Source organism: Mesocricetus auratus, unplaced genomic scaffold, assembly GCF_017639785.1.
Source record: "Mesocricetus auratus isolate SY011 unplaced genomic scaffold, BCM_Maur_2.0 Super-Scaffold_100015, whole genome shotgun sequence".
Classification (NCBI taxonomy): domain Eukaryota; kingdom Metazoa; phylum Chordata; class Mammalia; order Rodentia; family Cricetidae; genus Mesocricetus; species Mesocricetus auratus.
The window spans coordinates 19,452,059-19,475,073 of record NW_024429198.1 but is presented as its reverse complement, the minus strand read 5'-3'; the positions used below and the strand labels follow the sequence as shown (position 1 = coordinate 19,475,073).

The 23,015-nt window shown below is 46.2% G+C and overlaps 1 protein-coding gene and 1 pseudogene across 3 annotated transcripts in view; one reads left to right on the top strand and one right to left on the bottom strand.

Annotated features, from left to right (window-relative positions):
• The window catches only part of Myo10 (myosin X), a 192,802-nt gene that overhangs the window by 88,977 nt on the left and 80,810 nt on the right, over positions 1–23,015 (bottom strand). For all 3 annotated transcript variants that reach the window (XM_005081299.4, XM_040757665.1, XM_040757666.1), the window contains 2 exons: positions 22,266–22,424; positions 6,000–6,187 (listed from right to left, as the gene is read on the bottom strand). In XM_005081299.4, the coding sequence (XP_005081356.1) occupies positions 6,000–6,187; positions 22,266–22,424 (347 nt within the window). The remainder of the gene's footprint in view (positions 1–5,999; positions 6,188–22,265; positions 22,425–23,015) is intronic.
• Positions 13,680–13,855, top strand: LOC121144411 (annotated as a pseudogene).

Here is a 23,015-nt window from a genome sequence, read left to right as displayed (position 1 = left end):
ACTGACAGGTACCGCCAACTGAGTTTTAAAAACCAAAGAGTGAAACTGAGGGTGTTGCCCAGTAGAGGGCGTAGCTCAGTAGGAAGAGTGAAACCATGGGTGTAGTTTGAGTGCATGGTCAGCGTGCAAAAAAGCCCTGGGTTTGATTCCCAGGGCCATAGAAAATGGTTGTACATGCCTGCAATTCTAGCACTCAGGAGGTGGAGGCAGGAGGATCAGAAGTTCAAAGTCATGCCTGCCAAGGTTGATGGCTACATGAGACCCTGATTAAAAGCAAGCAAACACAATCCAAGAGAAACCAACGGGGAAATTCTGTGAATAAAACAGACAAGGTTCCTTAAACCTAAGTTTTTGTCCTCTGACACAGAGCTCAGTGTGTGAGTGCGTGTGCGTGTGTATGCACGTGCGTGCGTGCGTGCGTGTGTGTGTGTGTGTGTGTACATATGGAGCTCATGGGACTGCAGGGAGCAGGGTTTCTGGCAGATCCAGCCTGGGGGTTCAGTAAGTGACAAAGAGGCTCGGGAATGATCTGGGTACCAGCGAGCTTACCATCCCAGCGTGATGCCCTGGATGCTGCCAACAGTTTCTGTATCTGTCAAAACTCACCCAACTGTATACTTAAGATTAGCACACTTGACTCGAAAAGAACAAACAAACTTCCAGAACAAAGAATGGCTTCCAGACCCCAGCCTTGGGAGAGAGCAGCTGGAGAATCGTGGCTCAGAAAGGTGGGAGGAGGAACATGTTTTAGAGAGGAAATGATGAGCATTCAGAACCCAATCCTGGAGGTACCCATGAGAAATGGGGGTATAATACCTGAGACCTTGGGGATACTGCCGGGGTAGAATTGGGGGGGAGGGGTTGGGGGACCTAGGAAATTCTGAAGGGGAAAAAAAAGGTGGACGAGGGATAATAGGAGAAATGGTAGGGTCAGAGAGGGAGAAGCTCCACATGGACCATGCTTCAAAAAGGAGCGAGACTGCGCTAGGGGAAGCTGGGGTGACTCAATTTGCGCCCCCACCCTGTAACACACTAGAGCTTCTTGAGCAATTATGCCAAGTTATCATAAAGGAGATGTCAAAGAACCAAGGGCAGAGGGGCTTAAAGATGCTGGAAGCAATGTGCTCTGAAAAGCAAGCAGGGAGCGAGCCTGCAGGAGGGGGTTCTGGCGTGCACACTCTCCATGCACGGGGATGCTGGTCTGTTAGCAGGGCTGACTGGTGCTGTGCTGGCAGTGTGCTGGGTCCGTGTACCTGTCGACAACCTCTGGTCCTTACATCCCATCTTCCTGCCCTCCCATCTGCTTGCATGCTGAGTTTGCTTTCACTACAAGTACAAGACAGAGCTGAGACACTCAGGCACTGGTGAGCTGATCACAGAACCAAAAATGGAAGCTCTTTGGCCCCTTTGAATCTGCTGACCAAGCATGCTCTTCCTATAACTCAAATTCCAAGACTACACAATTTTCTCAAAATACAAATCAGGCCAAACCTAGTTTCTATCATTTCCTAGTTAGAAGCCAAGAAGCATCTCTAGTGTCTAATGGATTAAGGCCAACGGTCTCAGCAAGTTAAGCAGCCCTTACATCATGCCTGCAGCAGGCAGTACCACTCTGTTGGAGCAGAGACTAAAGTTCAAATCCCTGTAGTCACTCGATCACTAGATCCGAGCTTCATCTTCACAGAGAGGGCTCTCTGAGCTCCTCTGGGACCTATAAAGAGGGGAGCTTTCTTCACGGACTTCAGTTCCCTGATCTTCCTCATCCAGGCACATCATCTGCTTTTTAATGTGAGTCACAACCCATGCCCAGTGCCATGTGGTCCCTTTCTAACCCAACACACCAATTTGGCTCAGCACCCAGCGAGACATGTTTCAAGAAACAAAGAAGGTATGTCCATTAAAAGATAAAGTCAGAGCAGGGATTAAAGAGATTGAGAGACAGCTCAGCATGTAAGAGCACTCAGTGCTCTTGAAGAGGACACTGGTTGGATTCCCAACACTCACACCCGATGGCTCACATCAGCGTGTAACTCCAGATACAGGGAGCCAATGCCTTCTGGTGTCCTTCGGTACTGGCATGCATCTGCTGCACATTAGCTCATGCAGGTACAGCACATACACACACAATTGTTAAAAATCAGCTCTTTTCAAAATGTAGTTTAAGGGGCTGGAGAGATGGCTCAGAGGTCAAGAGCACTCGTTACTCTCCTCAAAGTCCTGAGTTCAATTCCCAGCAAACATGTGGCAGCTCACAACCATCTGTAATGAGATCTGGTGCCCTCTTCAGGCCTGCAGGCAATGTAGTTCAAGAGCAGAACAGGTTTGAAATGGAGATCAATGAGGTACAGACAGGGAGCCTAAATGCCTGGCATTGCCACAGCCAGCTGGAGATGCCAGGCAAGGCTGAACCATAAGACCCCATCTAGAGGATACTCTCTTAGCCAGATACATGGGGAGAACCTAGGTCCTGCCCCAAATGATGTGTCAGACTTTGGTGATCCCTCATGGGAGGCCTCACCTTCCCTAGGGAGTGGATAAGGTGTGGGATGGGGGTCTGGTGGGGAGCATGGGAGGACAGGAGGGAGAGGGAACTGGGATCGGTATGTAAAATAAGATTTTAAATTTAAATAAAAAACTAATGAAAATGAAAAAAAGACCCTATCTATCCAAACAGGTTTTTTGTGTTTTTTTTTAAATTTGGCAAGGAATCCTGTTTTCTCTGATTTTAATGTCAATAGCAAGAGAGAATGTCATAGACAGAAAAAGACACACTATGTCCACCAGGGGGCAGAGCAGGCCTGAGGAAACCAAACACGCCTGTGCCAGCAATTTAGCTTTAAAATTTACATTCTCTTAATTCCCATACCTCCCTTAAAGAGAAGGGCGGAGGAGGAGGAGGAGGAGGAGGAGGAGGAGGAAAAGGAGGAGGAGAAAGACAAGGAGGAGGAGGAGGAGGAGGAAGGGGAGAGGGAGGGAGGGAGGGGGAGGAGGAGGAGGAAGGAGGGGGAGGAAGAGGAGGAGGGGGAGGGGAGGAGACTCACTACCTGTACCTCCTGAATGCTGGGATTAAAGTCCTGAATGATGGTAACTTACTTTTTGGTGCTCGCTCCCTTATTCTCATGTGCTAAAATAATGACTTCAAATTCTCACTTTAATATTTCTAGAGTTGGGTATGGTGGTGCACACTTTTAATCTCAGCACTCAGGAGGCAGGGACAGGTGGATCTCTGTGAATTTGAGAACATCTGGTCTACAGAGCAAGTTCCAAGACAGCCAGGGCAACATATGAGAACCAATCTTAAAAAAAAAAAAATCTAGAAGTTATCTTTAAAAAAATCCAGTCAATCTGCATATTTCTTAGTTTCTTTCCTTCCTCCTTTCCTCCCTCCCTTCCTTCCCCTTCCTTATTTATTTATTTATTTATTTGATTGATTGATTGATTGATTGATTGATTGATTTATCGAGACAGGGTTTCTCTGTGGCTTTGGAGGCTGTCCTGGGACTAGCTCTTGTAGACCAGACTGGTCTTGAACTCATAGGGATCTGCCTGCCTCTGCCTCCCGAGTGCTGGGATTAAAGGTGTGTGCCACCACTGCCGCCCGGCACTCCTTCCCTTATTTATTTGGATTTTTTGAGACAGTTTCTCTGGGTAACTCTAGCTGTCCTATAACTCAATCTGTAGACCAGATTGGCCTTGAACTCAGATCGCCTGTCTCTGCTGCTGCAGTGCTGGGATTAAAGGTGTGTGCCTTTACCGCACAGCCCATAGCACTAGTCCCAGCACTCAGTAGACTGGGATTTGTATACCCTGAGTTTAAGGCCAGCCTGGGCTACGTGCATGACATTTGTGCATTCTGAGTTCAAGGCCAGCCTGGACTATGCGCACAGATCCTGATTTACAGGGGCAAAACAAAACCGGCAATCTCCCATGGTGCTTGAGTCACAAGTCAAATTACTTTATCAGACATGCTATTCTGTAAAGCGATTTCTGTACAAAGTGGGTAGCTTCACTCTGATTAACCCTGAATTAGCACGATCCCTGCTGCATTACTGAATACCCTGACAGTTCTGCCCAAGTTACTTCTCCAGCCTTGCATGCCAGCAGTGCTATGGTGACCAAGAGAACAGAGTCCATTTCTTCACCTGCCTTGGGGGAGGGGGGAATTGGTTCAGTCATTCATGTACATGCAATTTCCACTCGTTCAAAAAGCAGGGAAGCTTTGAATAAGTACAATGGGCAGATCCTGCAGTTTGACAACTGTGTAGCACATGCAATGGTCATTACAGAGTGCCCACATCAAAGCCTGCAGAAGGCTCCATGCCTTCAAGCCTGGCACAGTGAACAGCACACCATCATCCTGTGAAAACACGCTAGCCATTATTTGACAGCATGAACACATCTCAAATGTCTTCAGGCACACTCTCCATTCCCTTGCCTGTGAGAGGGCCTCTACTGGAACCCTTTCCCTCAACAGGAACCATTTCTCTAATCCGGGGAAAGGTGAGGGGCTAGGGCATGCTCTGTTCCGTCTCTGATCCAGTCTTCACCATCTGGGAATTGGTCTCCCACGGTGATGAAGTCCACACATTACCTGGCTGTATCCATGACCAGGTGGTCGGCCTGTGTAACATGGGGCCATGGTTTTGGCAAACTTGATTGGTTTGGAGTCTAAAACTGACATACGGCTCTCCATCTGTCTCCTGTATCTTACTTTCATGGAACTAGAAATCCCGGGGGCGTTTATCTATCTACTGCCCTCCCCCAAACCCTCACTGTCCTTACTGTCCTTTCCACTTCCTTTCCTCTTGAAATAATATAATTGTTTTGTCACAAGTTGGGGCTAGGAAGCCGTGTAAAACAGCTGTCAAAATCATTCACAACCGCAGTTCCGTGGACTGTCACTCCTCGGTAACAGTCATGTCCTATGAATGGATGCCTGGAGGGATAAATGAATGGAGTGCTTTGATACTCCATGGAAACCTCACATCTGTGCTGGATGTCACCCAGGCCATGCTTATCACCCCGGAACAGGATCCCAGTATAGACAGGGAGTTCTCATAGCATGCCACTGGGATATATACAGGGGGCCAATTTGTATTCATTAAGGATAAAATTTAAGAAAGTTATAAAAATGTATTTCAGTTACTTTTAAAATGTGGTTCTTAGTGGGAAAGGTTTCTATGGTGGGGGGGATCCTGGTTCTTTATTGACACACATACGTAATCCCAGCACTCCGGAGGATGAGGCAGAAGGGATGCTGTTAGTATGAGACCAGTGTGAGCCACACAGTAAAATCCTGTCTCACAGATACCCAAAGACATAAAATTATACCAACAAACATATAAAGGAGATAGACTTGGCTCAAACAGGCGTGTCATATCTAACACACAATTATTTTAAATAAACATGTCCTTGTACCATTCTCAACATACACATGTAAATATCTGTGTTTTCTGATGGTCTTAGGTAACCCTGTGAAAGGGTCTGTCATCCCAAAAGGGGATAAAAACCTACAGGCTGAGAACCATTGGTTTGGGGACATCCCATCACAAGATAATAATAATAATAATAAATTCTTAAAATCAGGATGCTGTTATCTATGGTGATTTCTATTATAGTAGAGAAAAAAAGAGGTCTTGTTTAAACATTCAAGCATCAAGACTAGCATTCTAAAATATGTAAAGTATTTCAAATATGAAAGCGTCATCTTTAAATAAACAGACTGACAACGCTGCATCCACGAAATAGCCTGAAGAATAATTCAAGAAAATTGGGAGGAAGAAAAAGAAAACGAGAATGAATAAATGAATGAATGGAGGGCCGATGTGGGGAGAAATGCCAACCCCCGCAGTCCATCTGCGAGCTCCGCGTGTGTTTTCTGAGCGCCCTCAGCAGGAGCCAGGTAGCTGGAGAGATTCTAACCCTCCAGTGGCTCTGACAGGTTTGTGCCGGGCTGGGGTAAGCGGCCTGGCCCTGGCAGCTCTCTGCTGCTGGCTCACCTGATGAGGACGCATTGGTTGTCATGGCGCTTCCACAGGCAGCGATAGCACTCGTTGGCGATGGCGAAGATGTGCGGAGGGAGCTCGCCCAGATGGCACCTGCTGTACTGCTCCATAGTGGCGCGCTCGTACAGGCCGGCGATGGGCTGATAGGGGTTCACTGAGGCGATGATGGAGCCGATGTAGGTCTGCAAGCAGAGGGGAAAGGACCAGGCAGCGTTACCGGGGGCAGCGAGCCAGGCTCCGCGACTCGCACCTCGCCTGCTCTGCACTCTACACAGGGATCTGGACCGACCCAGCGAAATGATGGTCTCACACAAGGTCTCAGCGCTCACTGTCCACACCGTTCCTACACCCTAATCTTGTCACTGTGCAGATGCACCGAGCCGGTTCAGAACGGGCTTTCTGGGAAAGGTTAACAGCAAATAAGGATGGGCGATGAGCCCAGACCAAATCCCTAGTCCCAGGTGACCTCCCCAATTCCAATCCTTCCCTGGCACAAAGCCCGGTTAGTTCCGGTTCTCTTCCTCCACCAGTGGCTGCTACGAAACAGCAGGTGACAAAGGCAGAAAATAGAAAAAAGGGCAGGGGGCGGAGGGGAGAGGGCACGGGGACTAATGAATGAGCAGTTTGGTGCGGGGAAACTTGTGGAGATCAACGGCTGTGGACCCCACGGCACACAGCACTGGGGTTGTCTGTTGAAACAGTTAAAAATCATCCCAATGGCAAATCCCACGTCGGGGTCCATCAGGCACTCCCCCCCCCCCCCCAGCTAGAGTTCTCTCTATGTAGTTCTGACTGTCCTGGAACTCGCTCAGTAGACCAGGCTGGCCTCGAACTCAAGAGATCTGCCTGTCTTTGCCTCCTGAGTGGTGGAATTAAAAGCATGTGCCACTATGCCCTCTATGCAACCACAGGTTTTCAAGGATGACAGACTGTTTGGGAAATGCTAAAATATCTCATGAAATGTCATCTGACTTTTCAGGAGCATCCGTGCCTGGAAGCAGCACAGGCCAATATCTGGGCAGACGCTACTCAGCAACCCCTGCCCGGGGACCCCAGAGCAGCACAGCACACACCCCTCACCATAGCTTAAAGCCATGGGCTCCTTCCACAGGGACCTCCACTCACTGGCGCTTCTGCATCTAGGCTCCTCTGTTTTCCAGATTCACCACGCACAGCCAAGGCAGTAAGTCAACACACAGGGAAGCAGCATCCTGCACACACCTCCTGCCTCCTAGGGAGCACACCTGCTGCGGCTTTGCAAGGACCAGGGTGCCCTTCTCCATTTTCCCATGTGTTGAAGCCCTGGCCCACAATGCCTAAAAATAGCCCTGCACTTGTAGACTGGGCCTCTAAAGTGACTGATGTAAAGTCAGGTTCCTAGTGGCATCTGAATCCAATTCTGCCTGGTGTCTTCATAAGGAATGGGCAGCTGGGCACATTCATTGAGCCCAGGGATGCAGGCTGGTAGGGAAGTGCAGGAAGAACCAATCGAAAGGGCTGACCACTGTGTTCTAGACCCCTGGCCTCTGGGTACTTCTGGCTTGTGAAGTATGTGTGGGGTTCTGTCATGGCAGCCCAGGCACGCCATAAACAGGCCTAACCCTTTTAGTATTCACAATGGCCGTAGGAAATATGCAGCCCCACTACAGCTTTTTTTTTCAGGTGAGGAAACCGAGCCATGAGAAGAAAAATTTGACAACAGCAACGGAGTCAGTGTGTGGTGGAGGTAAGATCTGAATCCAGGCAATGTAATGCTAGAACCTTCTGTTACCACATTTGATAAAGTACAGCAATCCTACGGCAGGGGGGCAGCGGAAGTAGACAGAGTCCAAACATCCTAAGAACATCTGTATCTCATTATAATCATTTGTAGTAGTTTACATCCACGGTAACTGCCAAGAACACCAAGCAGAGTCATGTATGTTCAGTGCAACTTTTCAAATGTAAGAAAGTCTAGATTGGGGAAATAATGTGAACGGCAAAGAGATTAAGAACATAAATGGTATTACCATGGTAATTGCACTGTTAGGTTTAGAGCCAGAAAGACAGGAAAGCAGATACTCAAACATTTGCACACCCATGTTGGCAGTAGCATTTTCATACAGTCAAAGGGTATGGAACCCAAATGCCCACCTTCACATCAGCAAGTGGGACAGCTGTGGTGCAGCCATACAACAGAATAAATAGTCTTTAGGCACAAAAAAGGAATGCCGTGCGTATATATGCTCTATCAGTGTAGAGGGTTTGAAAGCATACCAACTTAGAAACACCAGACACTTCCAGAATAGGCAAAAACAAAGGAAGAGGAAGACAGCCAGGTGGCAGAACTCCCCGTGGGTGGTGGCTGCTAATCAGCACTAGGTTTCCTTTGGGGTGATAAAGACATTCCGGGACTAGATTGAAGTGTGGGTTGTTCAACATCATGGGTGCATTAGAGCACATTAGTTAGTAGACTTAACATGATAAATTTTATGTTAAAAACAGTTTACGGGCTGGGTGTTGATGGCACACGCCTTTAATCCCAGCACTTGGGAGCAGAGGCAGGCAGATCTCTGTGAGTTTGAGGCCAGCCTGGTCTACAGAGCGAGATCTAGGACAGCCTCCAAAGCAATACAGAGAAACACTGTCTTGAAACCGCCCACCCCCCAAAAAAGCAGTTTACCTCCATTTGACAAATTAGTGTTTTTTGTAAGTAAATGTGCAGGTTTTTTGGAAATATGGACGCCCTAGAAAGTCCACTTCTTTTTGACACATCTCTTTAGAGAAAATTGAGCCAGGAAGGAAAATAGAAGCCACTCCTCCCCTTGGGGAAGGAGGAAGGCAACACCCAGGCATTCTGGTCCCTTCTCCTTTGTTAGCTCTCTATGGGGTAGACACTTAAGGCTCTGAGTGCTTGGTCCTTACCTCCATTTGTCAGTCCCCTTTGCAGTCTTTCATTACAGTTTCTAATTCTGCTAAATGTCAACCAAAAATATTCTTTTTTTTTCACTGTGAGATACGTTTTCACTCACATCAACAGAGGTCAACGATCAACGTCATCACCCTTTAGAAAGCCAAATACGCGAACAGAGGAGTAATCGCACACCCTCAACATAGCGGCTTAGATGGGCACATGAGCTGGGCCTGGACAGGTAGAATATGAAAGCCACAGCTACTGCATTAAGTAGATTACCACATTTGATTCACTTGATGTGGTGTAAGGTTGTATATCTATCATCAGTGAGACTATTTTTTAAAATGATACTTCATGTCTTGGTTATTCTGCATGACTATTCATAACATTTGTATGGTGATATAAAATTCTGAGCTGTTTACCAACCTTCCTTCCCTCCCTCCCTCCCATGCCAGAAGTTGATGCCAGGTATCTTCCTGGCATGGGCGGGAGCGCTGCCTGTGAAAGCCAGAAAAGGGCTTTGGAGCTGCTGTTACAGCATTTGTGAGTCACCTGATGTGGACCTGGGAGCGGGTCCTCTGGAAGTGCAACAGGTGCTCTTAACCACTGCACGACTCTCTGTCCCTCTGTCTTATTCTTGAGACCAGATCTGTCATTGAATCTTGAGTTCAGTCAGGCTGGTCAGCAATGAGCTCCAGGAATTCACCTCCCTTTGCCCCAGAAGTAGGGTTAAGACAACTACCCCTGCACCCAGATTTTTATGTTGGTGCTGGGGATCTGAACTTGAGACCTCTTCCTCAGACAGCGGGCACTTCCATCTTCCCATCCTCACCTTTGCTTCTAAAACTATCAGCCATTCTACATCCCCTCTTCTGCAAGCTTTAAAATCAAAGTGCTTTTTCTGCTACAGTCCCAAAGCCATGTTTCCCTTTTATGACTGGGGAGCCTTTAAATCACACAGCATTCCTTGGGATATGGCTCATTCCGACTGCATGGATAACCCCGTGGCTCTGTGGGCAAGAGATACAATGGCTTTCATTAGCAATGAAAGAGACAGAGCAGCCAAAGTGGCCTTGCCACTTGTTTCTTTTTTTGCAGTAATTCAGGCTGGGTTTGGCCAATGAAATAGTTTTCAGTGATCAGGCTGGCAACTGTGCTGGTTCCGATTATACACAGCCTGAAAGTCCAGGTCCACATGCTGTCCCCACCCAATGGCAGTGCTTCCTGGGATCAAAGGAAGCTGGGTACTTCTGGCAACAGCTGTTCTGTTTGAAGGCAGTTCATAGAGATTGAAAACTCTGCAGTGTGTCTCAGTGGCCACACTTGCCAAACTTCCTGAAAAGCACTATGGTCCCTTTCCCTACTGTCATGGCCACTACCACCCAGGGCTGCCATTTACAGCTAGTCTATGACCTGAAGATCACTAACACCTTTCTGGAAGCATCTAAAGAGTCCCTCACGAAGCCACCCCTTTTCAGGAGGGAGGAAGCTGTGGGTGCCAACTATCATCTTCACCAAGGTTCTCCAGCACCCATGATACAGGTAGAAGACACAGCCATCCAAGCTGGTGCGATTAGAAAGAAAAGACTAGCAGCTAATGTCCACAGCAGCTCTACTGACTACACATCTCCTAAAACCATTCTGAGCTTTCCATCTATCTCTTAGGACACAGGGAGGGTACATTGCTCAGTTACCATTGGCTTAGTGAGTGGCCAAGAAGAAGCAGAACATTGAGAATTTTAAATTCACATGAACATAGCTAAGAGGTATAACTCTTGCCCCAAAACCTCGAATTCCCACAGTCTGGAACAAAACTTCTGAAGGCTACAGCATGTGTCCTTGAGTCCAGAAACACGGGTTTGTAGCTGATTTAACCTATTCCTGAGGAGTTTTGGTCTCACTCAAGCTCCGAGTCCACAGACACGATGCCCCCAGCGGACAAGGTGGATGGTACCTGCCAATCTATGCTGTAATCATCCCAAGCCCTTGAGGTCAATCCTGCCAGTGAACCCCCATGATGACACTGGAGAACAGTGCCATAGGTGGTGGCCTGTGAATGAAACGAAAGGCTACGTCAGAGGGATGACGGATTGTGGGGATGGTAAATGGTCTGCCAACAAAAGGGAGCTTTATCGCAGAGTCTAGCTAATGGATGATACCAAATTAAGTTGTTCTCTCACTTTTCATTTTAGACAGAAGACAATGTAACGATTGAAATAGGGGTTTTCACAATGATTTGCATTTCAGTATGTTTAAAACTTCTCACCTTTTGTGGCTGGGGACCTAACTCAGATGCAGAGCCTTGCTTAGCATGTATTAGGTCCCGAGCTTGATCTCCAGCTCCACAAACATCACCCACCTTTGTACCTCTTAAGGTACATTATGAATAAAACTGTGAGTGCCTTAGAGGCTCCCCACTAAAGATATGTGCTGGTCTTTCACACTCCATGCACTTTTATAGCTTTCACCAGGCCCAGCAGTTGAATTTTCCTGCCCTAATAAGGTTTGAGATACATCTCCCTGTTGGGTAATGATAGCAAGTGGAGCTGTACCTGATTGTTAAAATACAAGCCGCTAGAGCTGGGGGACGTAGTTCAGCGGTAGGACACTTGCTTGACATGTTAAAAGATTGGGTTTGATCCCCAGGACTGGCAAAACAAATGTCTCCTTTACAGTACCCCTTTTAGTATACTCTTCCAACATGAGAGTTTTGCTATTTCCACCTATCATCATCTATATTACACTACTGCTTTAGGAGATTGCGAGCACCCAAAACCTTTTCCCTTGCTCTTTCTTTTTTGAGATACAAGTTCTCTTACAGCTCAGGCTGGCCTTATTCTCCCATCTCAGCTTCCTGAGTGCTGGGATGACAGGTGTGTGGCACCATGCCAACCTTCTTTGTTACAGAATCCTAGATGACAAGCAAGCCTACATTTTGCCAAAACAACTTTAGCTGCCATTTCATGATCCTAGGTGTGGTGATGTGAAAGAGAACGCGCCCCCTCCCAACCACACGCTCATGTATTTGTATGCTTAGTCCTGAGTTGTTGAACTGTTTAGATGGAGTAGGAGGTGTGGCCTTCCTGGAGTGGCATGTCCTTACCTGAGGAGGTGTGAGGTTTCAAAAGCCCACACTCTCTCTTCATCTCTCTCTCCTAACTCTATCCCTCCCCACCTCTCTGCCTGTTGCCTGCAGATGATGGTATTTGGGCACTTCTCACATGCCTGCCTACCTACACCACACTTCCTGCCACCAAGACAATGGACTCATCCCCAGAAGCTGTAAGCAAGCCCCAATTAGATGCCTTCTAGGGGTTGCCTTGGTTGTGGTGTCTCTTCAGAGCAACAGAGCAGTAACTAAGATGCCAGGCAAGGAGGGCTATATGCATATATCCTCAGCCCTTGGTTGCTAAACAAGACTCTTCCATGTAGGCAGGCAGAGGCCACCGCTTTGACATCTTTTGGTCGACATTGGACAGAGCAGACAGGAAGACGATGCCTGTACAATGCCTTGGTGGGTGAGTAGGGGTAAGGAGGGGAATCAGGTTTTGACAGATGCTGTGCTGTGGATTAACAGCAATGGTCTCTATCTACAGAACTCAGCTCAGCCCTGTCCCTGTGCCATTCACTCTGTTTGACGTATATCTAGAATCCATCCATGATACTGCCTTGCTCAGGGCCTACCGTACTTTGATTCAATTTCCACAAGCCATTCCTCTGTAATTCCCCATGTCTCTCCCTCAATCCCACCTCTGAAAAGGCCACAAACAGCCCAAGTCCTACCCAGCTACATAACACTTGGGTCAAGGAATGAGCTGTCCATACAAGAGAGGCTTTATAGTGCTCTCACTCTCTGTTAGCGCACTCGCTGATGTCAACGTAGCGACCATACTGCCTGGATCATTTCTCAGACATCATCCCCACCATTCGGTGATACGTGACTACATTCTCAGAACAATGGCTTCAGTGCACAGAAGGGACCTTATTAGTAAACTTTATCCGTGCTGGTGTAGGTGCCAAAGCAAGGATATATATGAAACAACCACCACAGTGCTGGTTCACGATGGTCTACCCAAATAATAACAAGTTACAGTGTTTGAAACCTAGCCAAAATAAGGATACTGCCCTTTGCAAAACTGATTTTGTCTCTAAAACACAGGCTGTGTCTTTAGAGGGTCAGTAAATAATAGGAGAAATGCAACAGCAGTGAAGTCCAATGGCAGGTGGAGGGAGAAGAGGCTGGCATATGATATCAAGAGGAGCGGAAGGCATAGCACTGTCAGAGATCCTAACAGCTGTAAAGCAGCATTGGTTGCAAGCTTTGATCATTCTGCACTCTATAAAAAGGTATCATCACAGCTCCAAAAATGGCCACGATGACTCTGCAGCTTAAGGCTGGACACACGCAGGTGCCAGTTTCTCTCCGTGTTGGATTCCAAATTCCACAACACTAAACAACACAGTCATTCTGAAATAGAAAACACATCCTATTTGGAAGCACTTAAACTTTTCTTGCCAGAAAAGTCCCACATAACTCACCCTGAAAAATGTACTTCCTTGCCCATTTTAATAATTTGCAACAGCCATGGCATATGTTGCCTAAAAATGCTAAGAGAAACTCATTGTTTCTTCAACATCAAATCTATCAATTCAGGGCTTGCAAAAACAGAATGGACCTACATCTACCCCATCAAAAACTTAATTTGATTTCACAGTATATGTGTATGTCAAAACACCATGTTGTATATCTTAATAAAGTGCTTGTTTTTATTTTTAGTCATGTTTCTTCTCGGCCTTTTGACTGATATCAAGCGGAGTTACCGTTCTTGTCAGTTTAATATCAGATGCACCCTCTAAGAATCATATATTAAATATATTTTTTAAAGATTTGTTTATTTATTATGTATACAGTATTCTCTCTGCATGTATGCCTGAAGGCCAGAAGAGGACACCAGATATCATTACAGATGGTTGTGAGCCATCATGTAGTTGCTGGGAATTGAACTCAGAACCTCTGGAAGACCAGCTAGTGTTCTTAACCACTGAGCAATCTCTCCAAACACTATTAAGTATATTTTTAGAGGAGGGAAATGAGTTAGCTTGTTATGTCCACTCCACACATTGGCTTGGTCTTGTAGTACCTCTAGGAATGGTGTGTCCTACCTTACAGTAAAGCCAAGTATAATTTAAAAATCTTGTGTGACCCATAGACTTTAGATGCACTGAGATATAGACATGGAGGGAGCCATACTACTGGTGGGATGTCAGAATTCCCTCAGTAAAACAGCTGATCTGGACAGCATGGCCCAGAGAGGTCCAAACACCTGGTCCTCATTCCTAGGGCTGTATACCCTGATACATGGCTTAACATCTCTAGACCTAGATTCTGATCAGCTATAGCACAGTCCCCTCTGTCACCATACATGAGCACTATCTGAAAGTGCTCAGTGAATCAGAGGTATTTACTATTGCCATTGCTAACAACTCTCTTCACCCATGGTCCTGCAAAGCTAGACAGAGATCAAGTACACTGAAATGTACGGGGAAACTGGTTATCTACAGTTTGTGCTGTGGATGATTTTCCTGAAGGGAAAAGCTGTTAAGAAGTAGAAATCACTTGTTGCAGATGTATTTCTCACTCACCATTTCCCTCTCTCCCCTTGCAATCATCTCAGATCAATATGGCAGCGGTTCACTTTCTAAATCTTTACCTTGCGCTAACTTCAGCTTGGGACTCAATGGACTATCAGACCTCTTCCCGTGGATGCCCTGCAGATGCTTCAAATCCAACACGGATGAGGCTAATCTCTCCTGAGCACTTGTCTCCTCACACAGAACGACACCTTGACAATGGCACCAGACTTGACCAAATGGCAGTTCAGTGATCTTATAGAGAGTCAGACTTATAAAGCCAACAAGATGGCTCAGGAAAAAAGGCACTTGCCACCAAACCTAATGACCTGTGTTCCATCCCGGGACCATGGTGGAAGCAGACGACGAACTCCTATAAGCTGTGCTCTGCCTTCCTCGTGTGCACCATGGCATGATGGCATGCACACACATGAACACAAACACGTGCACACTTAAACAGAGAGAACAGGAGACTCATAAACTAAATAAATAAAATGTATACTTTTTAAAAGGTGAATTCAGCCTTCCTGACAGCCAACATGACTAAATCAAATTCTGCTTCTCTGACTCTCTACAGCTAAGACATCATCACTTTCCAGTGGGTTTACTGGTCAGTTCTCCTCCCAGGTCTGTGGCCTCCTACTGTTAGTCAAAATTTTGCCACCAGAGTTTCCCCAAAACTCATGTCTATTTTTGTCATCATTTTTATGAGTTGGAATGAAGTTCGTTAACTCACACATCTGCTCTCAGGCACCTTGCTGAGCAGCGATGTGCAGCCTCTGTTCCAGTGTTTTGAATGGATAAACGCATCAAGCTATTTCACTCTTAGTAGATACTCAAAGGCTGCCATGAGAGTCGCTTTCCTCCTTAGCCAAATGTCCCCACAAGCGCCCCCAAACTCATGCAGCTCACGTCTTGGCCGAGGAATACTCTGCCACCTCCCCCTCCCAATGCTCATCCACTGGTCTCAGGGTTTTCAGCACACTCACTGCCTCCCTGAGTTTCCGTCAGTGGCTTGCTAAAGTCTGTCCTCACCCATCAATTAAGTGCCTTCCACTTATGCAATCTGTCAACAAACAGTTACTGTGAACAAGAGGAGTTCTGCAGCCCTGGAGCCCAGCACAGAGCCTGATACTCAGGCAGGGCTAAATCTATATGGACATCCTGGAGACAGACATGGCAAACACGCTCCTCAACATACCCATGCTTCCATTCTGTCCAGGGCGCTCTTTGCTCGGTCCTTCTATGTAAGGAAACCATTTGCCATGGTCTGACCACACAAAAATGAAGACACTTTGACACAAAGTCAAATGGTAAACACGTAAGTGTTTTCAAAGGATGCCGACATTACAAGAGCTGGAGCTCAGCAGCTAGGTTTGGGATTCTCAGTGTCTCCATTTGCTACGAATGGATTCGTTTCAAGTTCTCTTCCCATTAAAAGGGATGAACCAAAGGTGAGTCAGGATGTGTAGGGGAGCATCGCAAAAACACAGGCCCAGACCGCAGCTTTAGTTGCTGCCATCGCGTACGGATGTGGACAGTGGTGACTCCAGGGCACAGCTGGGTAAATTTTATGAATACACAGAACCAGCCAGATGGTTACAATTACATCTTGGCAACACAAATCTTGATTTCGAGGAGGGGGTGGGGGAACAGCCGGCAAACAAGAGTCTCCTCGCAAAGCACACCACACAGCTGTCCCTGGTGTGCACCACAAGCCAAATCAGGCTAACTGCCCAAGCTCAAGGCTCTCCTGAAATTTGTGACAAGCACAGATTTTTGATACTGGCTTTGACAATAGACTGAAAGATCTACTTTGGGAAGACTCTGCCTGTGGAAATGAAACACAAAGTTTGATCTTGGTGTTGCCTCAAACAGAAACCTGCATGACAGGACATGTCACATCACCCATGGTTTTTCCATAAGGTGAACACCATTCACTGTCTGCTAAAATCAACAGGTCACTTACTGGCTGGGACCTTTCTGTTAGCGCATTTTTCTTCCCAGAAGCAAGCTTCAAGAGTAACTCTGGAACAGTGCATGCCATTACATATTGGGGCTGAAATGCCACCTAACTGGGAGGGGCTATTTTTGAAAGAACTAGAAATAAATGGGCTGTAGCGCATCTTCCCTGCTCACAGAGCATGTATCTTTAGACACAGTCTGACTCTTCCGCCACCTCCTTTGATTCTCGTATCTGCTGCTGTTTGGTCAGCAAGACCAACAAGCTAACGGAAGAGCAGGGCGGAGGAGTACGAAACGGTCGACTCTGGGGCTCTTCCTCAACACCATGAATGCAGGCTCCCTATGGCTCCAGTGATGTGGTCTAGAGTCATTCCTCAGTTGCTGGTAGAGGCATCTCCACCACAAAACTAACTCGGAACTGACAGACACTGTAATGGAGGGAATGTGTGTCTCCTCCATCTGGCGGAAAGCAAAGCCGCCACACCGCCGAGCCTGGCAGTCTCTACCCGCTCTTGGACACAGAGCTTACTGCCAGAAGCATGGGAACCCCATCTCGCTCCAGTCAACACTGTTCAGATGCTAGACAACCCAAGATGATTCAGGCTCCAGGGATGACTAAGACAGGCCTCCAAAACCCACAAATCCTTTCTAGGCTCCGGGAGCAGCTGCCAAGACTGCTGCTGTCATGACAACGTGCTCCTCAAGCTGGGAATCCTCCCCTTCTCCTACTTCTCACCTGAGGCCTTACTTCCAACTCTGTGCTGGTCTAGAATCCCCATCTCTTCAAGGATGAATTATTTGAACACTCTCGGCTGACAGACCAGATCCTTGTCAACTGTCTGGGGAAAGTCTCTTTCTATCAACTTTTAAGAGGTAATGCTGACTCTATACCGTCAACTACATACTCTTTAGACCAGCATGATGGCAGCAGGGGGTTTCCAGTCTTGACACTTGAGACAAATTGGACCAGATAATTCCTGTGGTAGAGGCTATCCTATTGGTCAGAAGGAAGCATTCATGGGCTTTTACTAGCTAGAGATCATTAGCATTCCTCAACTCACCTATAATAACTAATAGCATCTTCAGACACTGCCAAATATCCCAGGGAGACAGCTGAAAACATGCTTTATGGTTTTCTAACCTTGGATGCCTATCCCAGAAAATTTTCCAATATTTCCCAGCAAACACCTGGTTCTAAAGCCATGGTCAACTTTCTCCCAATTTAGTGAGGTCCTCACACACAACCAAACTTTCATCTTTGTGTGATGCTTATCAGTTTTCATCAGGAGGTGGGGAGGGATGAAGCCAAGGAGAGGAGGCCCTCCTCAGACACCTACCCATACTCCTACCTAAGGACCATCAGTGAAGACCAGGAGCATGAGTCCAGGCAGTCCAAAGTGGAATCCAGGGCCACAGTGAGGAGCCCCAGGGAAGGACAGGTGAGATGGGAAGGCAGACGAGGTGAAGCCCCAACACAGAAGAGTCTGGAGTTCCAGGAAGGGAATCGAGTACTAGGGTCTAAAGCAGGGCTTTCACATGGGCAATGTCAGGAGGAATGGAGCTGCTTTGGGGGGGGGGTAATGGATCTAAAGATGCCAGTGGCACAACAGAGCCCTGTGGGTTACAGACACCACCAGAGAAGAGTGCTCAGCTTCTCTTTTCCAGGGCAAGCGCTGGGCAGGGATATGCCCTCCCACAGGAGGAATTAAGGGACATAAGCCATGTTTGGGGGCTCTGGGAGCAGGGTCCAAATGAAGACAGTGTTACTCTCACACATCCTGACCCTCAGTGAGAGTTGATCTTCAGTAGCTCAGTGTGTATGTACGCTGTCAGCTAGTCCTGGCTTTTCTTCCTGCTGAACTGCAGGCTGAGGCCAGGGACACGCTCTAAGCATCTTCCCAATGCCCCTGAGTGTGGCGCCACGTTCCAAGCTGGAGTTTTCTAAATAAAAACCTGTCAGTAGGAGATGAATAAGTTTCCAAAGCTTTCGGTTATTCTATTTCAAAACAGCTCTGGCAAAAAGAGGGCTATGATATCTGACCTTTACGAAAACAAATCATAAGGAAACTCGGAAAGATTAAATTAGCCATGTGGAATGTGGGGGGGGGCTTGCGAAGAAACCTGGGGCTCAGTTCTCATTTGCCTAATCTCAAATCTTAAAAAGATATTCTCTGCCTCTTTCCACGGAGGATGGTACACGCTAGGAACAAGCTTTCTTTGGATGGAGTCCCTGTGAGCAGAGAGCAGCAGGCGTCTTTGCTGGAGATGGTCCTTCCACCTGCCAACTTGTCAATTCAGACCAGAAAGCCACAGGAGGACATCCGCATGAGTGGGGCCTAGTGCCAGGAATCCCTTTTCAATAATGGAAGGCAGGACACCAGTTCCTCCTCAAAGACACAGACCCACACCCACCCCTAGAAACTTGTGCTGATTATAAATGTCCAGTGATGGGACTCCATAGGTACGGCTGTGAATGCGGCCACAGACACTGCCAGGTGGTCCTGTCCATTTGATTCGTGTTAATTCTAAAACAAGAATCGTGTGTGTGTGTGTGTGTGTGTGTGTGTGTGTGTGTGTGTGTGTGTATGCATGCACACGGGCAGGCGCATATACTCATGTGTGTATGGACACGAGGTTGACGTGAGCTGCCTTCCTAAGTCACTGTCATGGAGAACCTATCACTGACTCAGTGGGCTGGTTACTGATCACTCCTCCGGGATGCACCTGTCTGCCCTCCCACCCAGCACTGGGGTAACAGCTGCACACAGGCTTTTACTAGGGTCCTTATGCTTACGCAGTCGGCTCTCGCTGACTGAGCCACCTCCTGACTCCCTGGTTCTAATCTAATCATAAGAGTTGAAGTCTGTCACCCTTCATATGAGAGTGAGAGAGAGAGAGAGAGAGAGAGAGAGAGAGAGAGAGAGAGAATAACCAAGTGCCCAGAGGAGAAACGTGAAGCCACAGGAGGGTCTAAAAGTGACAAACTATGTTAACAAGGAACGTGGGTGGCTCTAGAGGCCGGGAATTCCCTTCAGATGTCAGTCAGGAATGAAGAACACACTACATCTACAACTGCACACGACTGAATTCTGACAGCAAGGGAATGAACAGGAAACAGATACCCCTAGAGTCCCCGGAAAACAGGGAAGCCCTGAAGACACCTTTATTTCAGTCTGTGAGACAACTTTTATCCATCATGCCTACATACACTGTAACTAGATAAACTCGCTGCTTTGATTGAGCATAGTTACGGCATTGTGCGGCATCAAAAATCCAACATTAAAACAACACCCTTAGCAAAATTCAAAGAATTCCCCCTAAATGTGCTGATAGAAACTGGCATTGTGCAGAGCAGGGACACGGGCAAGTGATGGCTTTTTTGAGAGTGGGCAGTTTGATTCCATTGGAGCCCTTCACAGGGACCGTACCTCCCACAAACAATAAAACAACGACAAAGTCATGGTGTGTCCTTTACGGACAATAAACCAGCTAAGCACCTCTTGAAAAGACAGCACACTAGGACGTAATTGACTAATTTTAACGGCAAGGTCAGTACACAAAAATCATGTACTTTTCCCTCAAAAGAGATGGAAAAGAACTTCATATGAGAAAAAAGGATAAAGACCTTATTCCAAGATTTACTGGGCAATTTAGCTATCAGATGTGACATTGTTGTCATAAAAAGAGAAAAGAGGGTAAAAGGGGGCTGTGCTTTTAAAAGCCCTGGGATAGGTTTACTTCTCCTAGCTGACCTACTTTCTTACCTATTGAAACTGTGTAATAAGAATGTCCATCTATTTTCTTATAACAGAAGAGCGTGAGTCCAGAGATAATTGCAAGAGGCATATCACAATAAAGAATTTTTCAAAAGCCAAGCTTAGTGTTCTAGAATCAACTAGAATACACTATTTGTAATGCTCATGGCATTCACCTCTTAAATGTTGACTAATTGCACACTTACTAGGCATCTGACAGCATCCTTGGGTCAAACAAGACAACGTAAGTCATTAAAAAACCTAGCAAATACATGACAGATTTGAGTGTCAAAAATGAAAACACACATGGCGGTGGTTAACATGCAATGCATGTCAACTCACTGTTGACACAAAAGAATAAATGCATACCACCAGTATGTGTGAAATGCAAATGATGTAGTCACTTTTACACAAACTTGCATACACACCACCTGCAATCTGGAGACTTGGGGTCAGCAAGCTCCATGGACAGGGGACTCAGATGGAGCTGGGTTCCTCTATGCGGGGCTGTCTGAGCACATGAAGAAAACAGCAGGGCAGCCTGACAAAAATGACACTTTCACAGTATAAGAGAAGGTAAACAAACACTCCCTTTTTCACACTAAAGAAAACGAGCATTAAATTCACATGTCTAGTTGCTCTCTATCCCATCCCTTCTTCCATCTAAGCATGGACCATGAAGATCATACATACTTCTGTTAGGGCCATTCAAAGATCAAAATCATTGCAATAAGTCATTACAATAAAAACGTTACAATAATCAGAATTCCAAAAATATTGGCAATGTTAAACAAAAGTCCTATGGCACAAAAATACTGTAAGTCCAAGAATTTCAATAATAATTTTTTTTTGAGACAGGGTCTCTCTGTGGCTTTGGAGGCTATCCTAGAACTCTCTTTGTAGACAGGACTGACTTCGAACTCACAGAGATCCGCCTGCCTCTGCCTCCTGAGTGCTGGGATTAAAGGTGTGGGCCACCAACTTCCGGCTTATATTAGTTTTCAAAAGAAAACTATGTGAAATTGAACTTGACACAAAAAAATACAAGCCATTGTTCCCACTTTTACCTTTTAAATACTTTCTAGCAAACAGAAAGACAGAAAAAGAGATAACACATGTAGGGCAATTAATCTTGACTGGGAGGATAACGTCTGTATTTCAATTTCAAAAGGTTATTATAGAAATGAGTTTCTTAAGGTTTATTTTCAATTATGTGTATATGCATGTGTCTGTATTTGAGTATGTGCATGTGGGTGCAGGTGCCCTCAGAGTCCAGAAGAAGGCGTCAATCCTCATGAGACTGGAGTTATATGCAGTCATGTGACCTGACTGATGTGGGTGCTAGGGACCAAAATCCCAACCAGTATGCACTTCTAACTGGTGCACCATTTCTGCAGCCTAAAGATGAATTGTAAATATTACTTTTTCCTACTTACATTATATATTACTTATAGGACTAATCTGATTTCATGAAAACAGTGAGGAAAAATGTACACCAAGTCTTTATATCTGAATTTCTCCATTAAAAGCAGTGAATAGGAAGCCTGCAATTTAGAAAGGTAAATGTCCATGGTGACAAATATCACACCTAGAGGCATAAATGGCAACAGAAAATTCTCAAAGCCGGGAAAAGTCAAAGGAAAGATAAAGAAGCTGTGATGGGGGTGCTGGCATGGCCTTAGTTGGGGAGGGCAAAGGACCCTATATGATTTCTTGGCATAAAAGAACACTTAGAAACAAGACACAATGTGTGTCCTCACAAGAAGCAAGAGGGTGAGCCGCTCATACTACAGAGGACCCCTAGTTGAGGAGAACCTGTTTTTTCTCTCAAGTTTCTAACTTGGCAAAACTTCAAAAAACATAGTTTTTTTCAGAAATTAATGAGAAACATTCAAAGGACAGGAAATAGTCTTTTGGGGCTGGAGGGAGAGCTGCGGATGGATACCAGGGCTCACAAAGATCGGTAAAGCACGCTGACTACACCTCTTCCTCCGAGGAATTGCAGGTGGAACTTACGTATATTTGATTCCTCTTGTAGCGCTGGAATAAGTTGTACATGATGGAACCTCCATGGAGTTCGGTCAGGGAGGCCATGTCATCCACGCCATTCTCATTCATGGGGTGCATAGCGGTCACCTTTTGGTGGGTGATTGTGCTCTGCTTGTAGGTGAACACCTGAGGGCAGAAAGGAATTGAACTCTTTAGTCGTCAGTAGATGACTTCTTCACAAGTGCCCAGACTGGTAAAACAATCTCAGCGCTCTACATTTTAGAAATTCATTTTTTTCATTTTCTTTATGCCATCTATACATTTTCTAAAGGAAGAAATTATTTTGACAGTTGCTAGTAAACTTTAGAAGACATCATATGTCAAGTATCAGTCATCATTTGAGACTCACATAGACTTTAAATTCATAATTCACTCCTCTACACAGTTTTTTAATGGATATAAATCAGGAAACTGACGATGGGCTGGAGAGAAGGCTCAGTGGTTAAGAGCACGGTTGTGGTTGTGGAGGACTCAGGTTTGGTTCCCAGCACCCACACAGACATTTCCAGCTATTTACAACTCTAGTTCCAGGTGATCTGATGCCCTTTTCTGAGCTCCAAGGGTACCAGGCTCAAGGTGATGGCACATATGTTCAGGCAGGCAAAACAATCACAAAATAAAAACATAAATCTAAAAACAGGTTTTTTTTTTTCAAGACAAGGTTTCTATGCATAGCCCTGGCTGTCCTAGAACTCACTCTGTAGACTAGGCTGCCCC